The 11037-nt window shown below is 39.7% G+C and overlaps 1 protein-coding gene and 1 long non-coding RNA gene across 2 annotated transcripts; one reads left to right on the forward strand and one right to left on the reverse strand.

The window, feature by feature from the left end:
• Nucleotides 1-5491: 5491 nt before the first annotated feature.
• LOC149111416 (uncharacterized) lies at nucleotides 5492-9558 on the forward strand. Its single transcript, XR_016208130.1, has 2 exons — nucleotides 5492-6239; nucleotides 9048-9558. It is a non-coding gene; the product is annotated as an uncharacterized LOC149111416 (long non-coding RNA).
• Nucleotides 9559-10059: 501 nt separating this feature from the next.
• Nucleotides 10060-10956, reverse strand: LOC110056564 (translin-associated protein X-like). Its single transcript, XM_020763068.2, has one exon. The coding sequence runs from the start codon at nucleotides 10947-10949 to the stop codon at nucleotides 10143-10145; it is 807 nt and encodes a 268-aa protein (XP_020618727.2). The 5' UTR covers nucleotides 10950-10956; the 3' UTR covers nucleotides 10060-10142.
• Nucleotides 10957-11037: the final 81 nt, after the last annotated feature.

Raw genomic sequence — 11037 nt, forward strand, 5'->3', positions numbered from 1 at the left:
GGGCGCCGGAATGCTCGTCGGAAATTTTGAAAAGAACCCCTAAAGGTGCCGAGATCCTGTTTTGTGGGAGTTACTTGAAATTGTTTCACCCCTAAGAGGTACCAATTCTGAGACAAAGGGTGCTTACCATTTACAAAAACCATCCGGTTGGAAATTTCAGGCATAAACATTAAACAATTAAATGCGACGTTGCAGGAGAAGGAATCGCTATAAAGTATATCCACATCAGTTAGAGAGACTTAAAAGAGCAGAAAAATAGCATCACCTCAAATCACAGCCCATATTTTCTGAAGCTTCCCTAACGGAATGGCGCGAACCATTTGATTTTCCAATTGGAATTTCCGGTTTTCCCATGTAAATGGTAAGTACCCAAAATTAAAGAATCAGCTGGTTTTCAAACATCTGTCATATTTTTGTTTTGGGTCAATACCCTAAAGGGTACCACAACAACTCCCGCTGTGGACTTTTTGAGACTGAACACCCTAAAGCCTGGTTCTCATATCCCGCCGACCTACCCGCGACGTAGTCGCAGGTTGCAGTTTCCGGCGCATTATATTTGCGATGGATCACCGACGTACTTAAATTGGCGCGAAATGCAAATCGAATTGGCGCAATTTGCAACCATTCCATCAGTAAATATGGAATTGTGGGAAAAATCGAGATGTCATGTCACACATTGCGTCCGCAGATGATGCTTGCCTGAGAGACTCAACTTCGCAGGCAAGCCGGCGGTCAATGCCTAAGACAGATTATGATTCGGCGATAAATGTTCACATATGCCGTAACGGTGTCCCAGGCCGTACCGGCGGCTATGTCCCAGGTAAGTCGGCGGCATAGGAGAACCAGGCTTAAGAGGACATATAGACAATAGAGCAAAGAAGAGAAACAATGCATGTCCCCACCCCCCCCCCCCCGCCAGCCCCAAACCAATTAATAGCAGCTGATTACGAGGACTGCCACACTACCGACGAGCACCGCCCCCCTCTTTATATGGGAGTCCCCCCCCCCCCCGCGCGGGGACGAAGCTGATCTTTCTGGAAATTAACCAAACGGAGCGATTACTCTGAAATTTTCACTCAAGGTAATATGATAAGATGTTATGAGATTCATTTGAGACCAAAATACCCTTTAGTCAAGTCTTGTGGCCACAGTTTTCAATCAGTTTAAAACAGCTTTGTTTTTGTTGCATTTTGCCACTGGCCATGAAACTTCACCTGCAGTTGTCTAGAAAACGCTCTCGTAAAAGTTTTTGTTAGTCACAGGATCACAGCAAGGACAAAGAACACATTAACCCGATGGCAACTAAAAGCAAACACGTGCAACAGAGATTCAAAGGTGTCGCTAAGGAAATATCGCTGTGCTAAACATAAACAAGGCATCCAGCACAGCAATAGCTGGTTTTCACGTGACGTCACCAAAATTCGAACTACAAAACTATTGATCTTATTGAGATTTTACTTAAATGATGTATAAGAGCAGCTGAAAACTAATATTCATACAAATTTTCGCTCCGAATGGGTTCTTGGTTTTGCGATACACTACGCTTGAATTTCTAAGCTTTTGCGTGACGCGGCACTTACATGACGGCCAAGAGAGCTGTCATGATGGTTAAAAAAGTGACTTACTTCGGGGAACTTGGCTATCTAAACAGTTCATGTCTTAGAAAAAGTATTATTTTAATGTTTTAGAGTTCCTCGAGGGATAAATTTACGCTTTTGTAGCAAAACTCAGTGACAGATGTTTCTGTTGGTTTCCGGCCGCCATGTTGGTGCCCATACGGATGGGCACCAGCATGGCGTCTCCATACAAATCTCTATAAATTTGGGTAAAAAATTTCTCCGCATATCTCGCATAAGGAAAATTGCTGTGACCAGAATTTTGGCGAGAGTCTTTGCATATTTACCTTCTTTCATTCCTAGATTCTGGACTTTATCTATTGACCGGTTTTGATTTTTATTTTGATCTATTTTGAATTGCGTGACACTGAAAACCAGCAATTTTCCGCGCGCCCACCTCAGTACCACCTCCTTCTCACAGTGTGACCGCGTAACACAGCCATAAGCGAAAGGGTCACAAACATTTCATCGTTATTGTAACGTTAGCTCGGCAGACATCAGCATGCTTCCGGAAAATCGTCGGAAAGCAATTACGCGTTTTAAACGCGAACTCTGACCTTGCCATTTTTAAACTTGATAATGACATCCCGTCGAGGTAGAAATTTTTTTTTTTTTAATTCTCGCTTGTCTTATTGAAGAAATTAATTAGTTGTAGGGTCACTTTTTGATAAAAAGCAAAATAACGGCTGTATTAAAATCGGATCTAAGGCGGCCTAATTTAATTTTTGAATAAGAATATACTGTTCAACTCTGAACGACTAGAACACCACTATTATCAATCAAACAGAAAATCGAACGTTACCGGTGTGCTAGAGAAAGACGAAAGTTTCAAATGAGATACCTTCTATCGAGATCAGAGTAACCATAGCAGTGCAATGACGCCATCCCCATTTTACGTTAGAGCGAATAACTTATCATTTAGGAATCGTTTTGAAAATAAGACTCCGGCATCTTCGGCCTAACTTAGTGAGCGTTTTCGAGAAAACTGCGGGTGAAGTTTCAAGGTGTCAAAATGCAACAAAAACAAACCTATTTTAAACTGTTATTGAAAACTGTGGCACAAGACTTCAGTTTTTAAATAAATCTCATGATTTCTACTGAATTACCTCCAGTGAGAATCTCAGAAGAATGGATCCTTTTGATTTTTAGAGACATAAGCTTGAGTGACATCTGCTTTTGGGTGTTGTCTCTGCACGTTAGAGATCGTTGCGTGGAAAAAGATCGCTTCACATAAAATGACAATTGCTATAACTCTGATTAGTTTGCTGTCTGCCTGACATAAGGAGTTTTGGAGAATGTCCTAAAAACTGAATAGGATAGGGAAGAGACACTGACCCGATCTAGGGAGAATCACTTATGAAATCGAAGTCTGCAGATCATTGGCTCCTTTAAAATGATCTATGCCGGTTTTATCGGAATTCTGAGTATTTCATGAACTAACAATATAAAATATTTATTCAAGCTGTAATTTTTGTCGCCACCAAAAGACATCGTACCACTGAAGCGTTTTCCCGTAATGACAAGTTAAACCTCAATCGCAAGATAACGGGCTCATCCGGCTGCGGATCATATTAAAAGACAACGTATGTACAAAATTAGATTTCCGGCCTCATCATCGACGAAGAGAAAAGAGTGATTTTACAGTTCCTAGATTCCACTTGCCATCAACCATCAACTTATTTTTCCTTATTACAGAAATCCATGTTAAGCAGTGAAAGGAATTATTAGTTTAAACCAGATCGAGACAGCTGTCCACGGGTGCAATTCTTGGCTTTCAGTTTGGACTCTATCATGTCGTTGTTCCGTTAAGCTTTCCACGTAGTTATCAGCCTTGGAGTTGCTTATTGTCGTAAAATATTTTTATAAATTTGATCAGATGTTTGGTTTGAAAGAAGTGAACATGATAATTGCATGATTCGATAAAACTGGAAAATAAACCTAATGTGATTGTTATCGTGCGCGCCTGACAACATATCTGTCTTCAGCCTTCGCCTTTTCGTGTTGTTGCTTTTTTGTTTTTTGTTCATTTTCTCTCTCACACCGCGAAGGCTAGAGGTCTAATTTTCTGTTACCAGCGACGTTGGCTCGGGTTGATCTGAGTTTGATGCTTTGGTACTTTGCTCCCAGAAGATGTTTGATCTACAATCGTGGACAAAGTCCTTGGGACACTTATGAATTCCACGAATTGTATGTGTTTTACTACTGAAGTTTGAAAAAAGCGTTGCTCTCCTTTTAAGAACGCGTTACTATTCCCCCTCCCCACCCAATACAATGTTGAAAATCAGAAGAAATTGCTGGTAGTAGTTTTCAACATTGTATGGGGGTGGAAGGCGAGGCTAGGCAGCTGAAGTTGTATTTGAGTCTGGCGTGTGCGCAAAAGCGCCAAAAGTGCAAATTTGTCCCAAGACTTTTGTCCATGACTGTAGTTTTCCTACCTAAAAAGCCAACACTTTAAATTCCAATTCGATCTTCTGGCCGTGGTGTGTGTCCCCGATTAACAAGCATTTGAGACAAGCTAGAAGCTTAACACAGTATTTGTCGCATTGGGACTGTTAACAAAGCCCTGGGACCCTTTTCTCGAAAGCTCCGGAAAGCCATTTTAATTGATCTGTATCTAACAACAGAGAGGTGTATACGCCTGAAAATTCTTGTATGAAGAGAACCTCTGTTCATATTAAGAATATGCGAATTAAACAGCTCTGTAATCATGTGGTTTGAGATTTTGCTACGGCTTTTCGGGTGCGAAAACATTTCGGGACCTTCGAGAAATGGGCCCCTGGTCCCAAGCGAGTAGCGTAGTTTTTTTTAGTTTAGTCTTGTCAACACTTATCTGGATAGCAATTTAGCCGTTGGACAGCGTTATTCACCCTTAGAGCAACCGGGCGGACCAGACCAAGAAAGATCTTCTAGCTCTGTCTTGAAGATAGAGACCATTTATCAAGCTTCCTCGATCATTACTTGGCTTATCTTAATTTACATAACATCACGGGAAATGATAAAAAATGTTCCAAACAAGCTCGCTCACGAGAAACCATTCCTGTGTTTGATAATGCCGATTTCAGGAAGCCTTCTTTCCGTATTTAAAAATGTGTCACTGCCAACCAGAAGACAAAAAAAATGAAGAACTTAGAATTAGAATAAAATTAAGTTGTTTAACTATGGCAAGCTTATGATCGAGGCATAAATGCAAACTAACTATGATGAGCATAATATATAATTTTTTTAATTTTGTTCTTTTTACGGGCGAAAAGTCTACGGTAAACCATTTAAAGCCCAAGCGCGGGTCTTAATTGATCTTAAAATTGGATCGAAGTTGCAATTTACTTTATTGATATCTTAATACGCTGAAACTTCTTCCGGTTATGTGGAGCGTACAGTTTCTCAATCTTTCCTTTTCTTGCTAATCGCTTTTTTCCTGGTGATAACGTTCAATGCAAGATCTCTGAAATCTCCGCTTACCGTTTTATTACCGGTCAATCACCAATTCAAACTGAGAAAGAAAGACTCCCTCGCACGAGAACGCATCCACGACAAAACTGACACCAGCAATTTAACAAAATACCCGCAACGATCGCTCTAGATCTTTCTATGACGAATGCCTTTAAACTGGGCATTTGTCTGTTCAAATGGCTTTTTGATCGCCATGAAAAAAGTACTAAATGAGCTATCAAATAAAACGAGGGATCCGAGCACTTGAAAATGAAAATATACCGCTGCATTTGTTTAACACTACATTACAAAGACCTGAAGCAATGTGCAGGTGGAAAGTGATAAAGTGTGATTTCAAAGATATAAACGGCGTTTTTTCGTGTTCGTTAATCGAACAGTTCTGTCCTTGGCATTTACAATTGAAGATCCGAGTTGGCACTGAAACACCGCACGCTAGCTAACCAACGGTTTTAACTTTAGTGCGCCTCGTCATAACTTTTTCGCATTTTTTTATCTTTGAACCATGCCATGCGGCTGAGGAAGTAATTAGGGGCTTTTTTTCTTCTTTTTTATTACAAGTGCAAATAAGGGATTTTATTTTGTCCGGACCATGAATGAAATTCAAGTGTAAAATCGTCTCAGAATCCTTGAATTGAACCGATCAAGTGCGGGCAACTACTGAAACTTTCATTTTTTTTTTTTGAATTTCCAATGTAAAATTCTGCAACGTTTCGACGGCTTTCCGTGTTGAGTAGCGTAGTACTTTTTGAGGATCTGTAGTGCACTTAAAGGAGTTGCGTTTGTAGAAGATTAATCCTTTGTCCTGTTTTAGTTAAAGCGGCAGAAATCAAACTTATATTCTAGCCGGCCCTTGACGCAAATTTGCAATTATTCAAACTGTTATTTTATTACGCACAATAGGATCAAATCAATTTCGTATGCCTAAGCCATCGTAAAAATAAAATGACCAACAAAGCATTGATTACGCTGTCGTAGAGCGATCGAACAACCCTGTAATTAATTGCTCGCTTTTGTTTTTTTCTGTTGTGTGAATGGTGCATTCACAACAATAAAAGCGATAAAGTTCTCTTAACGTCTCTATAAAATAGAAACGAAGAGCGTCAACTGAATCATAAAGTTCAACCAAGCTGAGTGAACAGTTAGCCGGAAAGATTGAAATCTTCTGCGATCATGGTAAGTCCATTTAGATCAAATGCGTAGAGTTTTCATTCAGTACAGGTTTTATATTCCACCTCAAAAATTCAGCTTTACGGAACACACATGCACACATAAAAAGGGAATATTTCTAAGTCGGTCCTGACTTTATAGTTTCTTTTGCTTGTGTCAGAACTTAGGTTTCTTCAATCAGTTTATTTGTAAATTTCGGCCAGCCATTCTAAAGATAGGCCGAGTGTTGAACATAGATAAATCGGAGTTAGCAGTACTCAATCATTTCAGAGATCGAGCCACAACTTTTCCTCAAATTCGATTAAACAGTATTAAAAAGTAAATACTTTGCAGTAACTTAAAAGTTAATTTTCGGTAAAATTCGGCACGCGTATTGGGAACAACGCCTACAGAATTTAACTAGAAACTATTTTTTAATTGCATCATTTTTCTTGTTTCCGTTATAAATAAAAAATACTAAAAAGAAACTACTTCAACGCAATAAATTATTAAAAATGACAAGGATTATCTGGCACTTTAACAATCAAAAAAGCGATATAGTTTCTGTTTGAATTCTTAGCAAAACGAAGTTTATTTAAATAAAAAAAAAATTGCCGAAAACCTTTAAGTGTAACGTGTAGAAACGTGATCTAAAACATTGTCAATAAAACCCTCAAGTCTCGTTGGCCGATGATACGCTGGCAGAATATCCGGAATATCATGAGAAAAATATATATATTGGGTAATTAATACAAAGAAACGATTGCATTTACTCAAAATGCTTTTGGATTAACGACTTCAGACTGGTTTCAATTACTTTTTGAAAATCAGTAATATTTATAGAAACCAATTTAGGAAAGTTTCTGAAATGTTTATTAATCCTTGAACAATGGGCTTTTAGTAACACGATCTTTATGATTTTTCCAAGCAAAACGCCACTTTCGTTGAGTATATATAGTTTGACGGCAAATTATTTGATTGTTGGTCCGGTTAGCAGAAATTACAAACCCTTCAGAATTGCAGCTACACGAGTGAAAAATTTAGCCCAGCCAAAATGGCACAATATTGTTGAAATATGAAAAGAACGGTTGCGTTCCAGCAAATCACAACGGTTGCGATGACTGATGCAGCTCAGGGGAAGAAACATTAGAAGAAAAAAATTGCAATAATCGATGAAAAATCTTGATGAAAAATTTTCAGCACACGTTAGTGAGAAAATGACGGAAAAGGAAGTCATTAGAAAGTTTATATCCGTTGGTAGTTGTCATGTCCCGACTTCATTGCTTGAAACCGGGCTGTTAATAAACAGTATACACTAAATGTCGGGGAAAAAATCTCTTGTTGACACTTGAACACGGGCCGGCTGTGAATTAATTGACTTTCTAGGTTTTAATCTCTTTGTTTTCATTTGGAACAGGATACGCTGGTAAATTAAATATGGAAATACATTGTACAGCAAAATTTTTGCTGTTTATTTTTTATTATATACTTTTTTATAACTGAAGACACCGGTTCTTCTTGCTCGTTTTGCCCTCTCCCCAGGGCCCGCGCAAGGTTCAAAATACAGTCCAGCCTCCAGTAAGCGCTTATAGGAGGTGGTCGCTTAAGAGAGCTAAGACCATATTAGGTCAAAATATTGCCTCATTAGCATATGGTAACTGCTGAGATGTTTTAAATGTTTTATTGATGTTAAAAGTCAATTTCGAGAAAAAAATACTGTGCTTGCCATTGAGAAATATCAGCGTCTTGTACTATTCAGTACTGCGCTATTGTTACAACACCTTATTATCCAATTTTCGTTCTATTATCTGTCAAGTGGTCGCTTACGGGAGGTTGAAAACAAAAGAAAATGTCAAACTTTTGGCTCTAAAAGTGGTCGCGGTCGCTTACGAGAGGTTCTCGCTAACAAGAGGTTGCAAATATAGTGATTTGACTCGAAAGCTTCTGGTATTTTGGAAAACTGGTCGCTGAGTGGAGATGGTCGCTTACGAGAGGTGGTCGCGGCCGGAATTCTCTGAGCGTCAGGTTCTAGAGTCAGCGAGGCTGCCGAGGAGTGATCTTTGTTTGAATTCTCTCTACATTTTTTACACATTGCCTAGCAAACAGGTTCACGGTTACAAATGAGGAAAATTGTTAACTAGGAGAGGCAGCTTCTATCTACCAACAAATCTTCAAAAATGAGGCAAAAAAAAGAATGCATGACATTCAGTCAGTTAAGGCAACTAATACTTTGCCCTCGAGACCGCAAGCTGATTTAAAATCTGCCCCCTCCACCCCCAGGGGGGAACTCCCATATGAAAAGAGCGAGGAAGCTCGTCGTCACGCTTAGGGGTATAAATAAAAAATTTCGGTCTCTGAACAAAAGCAACTATTCTGTAAGCTGTCATAGTATCTTTTATGGTGCACTCACAGAGATAACAATTTAAAGCGCCGTCATTTCCGATTTTAGGCTCGATTCCCGCCGTTCTTTCGAGTCCGGTTTACTAGCCCGGACTCCTTTCCCGTACAGCGGCTAGTAATCAAGCCTATTAATATTTCGTTTCAAGTGGTATCTTTTAGGGCTCAAATAAAGCTCGAGCCGCGCCCCAAAGGTCTCCTTTAGAGGTTAAATTCAAATTTTCCGACAAGCACCCCCGACTTTTTCAAATGGGAGTCCCCCGTTCGGGTTTAAAAGACTGCCCGGCAACTGCATGGCAAGTGGGCGATTAGATAGACATGACACCCTGTGCGCCTTAATCCACTCTGGTATCCAATCCACGTGAATAGCTACTGGGTACGAGTCTGGTCCCTATCCACATTTGCATTTAGCGTAATTTTTCTGTTATCACATTTCAGATGCATTCGGTTTCCGTACATCTCTTAATTGTTATTCTCCTGGGGTCCATGATGGAGAAGCCTCATGCCGAACACAACCCTTGTGATTGCAACAGTCAAAGGGAAGCGTGTATACGCAGCTGTGAGGGATTTAAAAGTTGTCTGAGTTGCGCTGAATATTTCCAGAAATGTATTACATCTCCTAACTGTAGAAGGAAGAGAGATTTTGCGTCATTTCTGAGAACTGGGACCGAAACAGCCAAACAAGACGACAAACAGAGAGAGTTTAGTTCAATGGAAGCTAAAGTAGGAAATCTAAAACGAAAATGGAAAATGCCGTTTTTGGAAAAACAACAGTTGACATGAAGAATTGCACGTATCACTACGGACTGCCTAACAACCTTCATTGTTCCTATACCTCAAGAAGATGACAGTATTGAGTAACTTTTCTTTGCCGGTACAAATAATACATATTAAAATGCATTTGTGTAAAACGGAGCTTGAGAGATAAATAAAAGAACAAATGAAACCATTGGCTTTTATTCTTACAAGTCACTTTGATAGATAACAAGACTGTGCAAAATTTCCACCCCTGCTACGTTTGTGAACTTATATATGGCAATGCTTTGTTTAAGTGTGAAGAAACAAAACAAAACAAAATTGAAGCAAAAAGAAAAACAACTGTCCTTCAGAGGTAGGCAACGTATAACCCAAATTTTTGAAATTAAATTATTCGCAGCCTATATCGAAATGGATATATTATCTATATTTCGTTGGAAGTTTTTCGAGCTTTCTGATTTCCGGCAATTTCTTTACATTGCGAACGAAAATTTGTCGATCTCCCGAAAACGAGTTACTTCGGATGAGTCGACACGTCCCTTCAATCCCCATTCAAGCGCAAGATTGTCTATTTCTTCACCCTTCTTCCTGCCGGGATTGATCTAAAAATGACCGGTGAGGAATTGAAGGGGATTTAAAAACTCCCTTCATCCACTCTTATCACAAATAAACAAAAAGCTATCACAAAAAGACATAACAAAAACGTATATTTTTAATTTTCCATTTATCTTTTCTGAACAGTATAACACCAAATTGGTCGCGTATTGCCTCTAAAAGTTAATTATCCCTGTCTTGAGTACTGATAATATCTGTGTTTAACGCTTCAGCCAGCGCAAATTGGGGAATTTCCGAGCCCCGAACTTTCAAGGTGTAACAGGCAACTTCCACCTTGTTCATACTCGCTTTTAACACTCTCAGTTTTGACGACACATCCCTGGAAACGTTACCAAACGACAAGAAAGCATCGTGAATATCACGCAGAAAGCGACAAACTTCGAAAGGGGTTTCTCTGTCTCCGTTTGCAGCACTGTTTATGCATAAACGCATCAGCTCGCCTGTTAAATCTGCGACTCCAAGGATGTAGTCAAACGGGTTTAACTCTAGATCTTTCCCTCCCTCCTTTGAAAATTCAAACGTCGCTTTAACTTGCTCGTACGAAATGAGAGTCTTGTTCTTCAGGAAATGGGAAAGAGACAATGCTTCGATGTACTCTTGTAAACCAGGAGAATACGCTCTGGAGAATAAATATGAATCTTCTCCACCCAACTCCGAGGCTATCGTCTTCAAGAGTTCTTTGACTTCCAGGAACTTTTCGTCAGCTTCTTTTAAGATGGGTTCTTGGTCATCAGCGCCACCGGCTCTTTGGAGAAGGAAGATAATCCTCTTGCTTGCTATGGTCACATCCCTGCTACATTTGACCAAACGCTCGTGCTTATCGTGCCGCGAGTCGAGCTCTTGTTGGTGCTTCCTGAATGATTTTATGATTGGAGAGTTCTCATCAATTTGCGTTTTAGGAAAATTGCTTTCACTGGCTTGTTTTCGACTTCGCTTTTCGCCTCGCCGCTGCTTTCCGACGGCCGCCATATTAAAGTTTTTTTGACAAGTTAGATCAACACCAATGATTGGTTCTATCTCTCAATGAATTAAACCAATCAAACGTGGCCTTAGAATT

Source organism: Orbicella faveolata, unplaced genomic scaffold (genome assembly GCF_042242905.1).
Source record: "Orbicella faveolata isolate gen_17 unplaced genomic scaffold, um_ofav_v1 contig_24, whole genome shotgun sequence".
Taxonomy (NCBI): Eukaryota; Metazoa; Cnidaria; class Anthozoa; order Scleractinia; family Merulinidae; genus Orbicella; species Orbicella faveolata.

Coding starts and splice junctions, on each gene's coding strand:
- LOC110056564 (XM_020763068.2), bottom strand. CDS start 10,949: ATGGCGGCCGTCGGAAAGCAGCGGCGAGGCGAAAAGCGAAGTCGAAAA.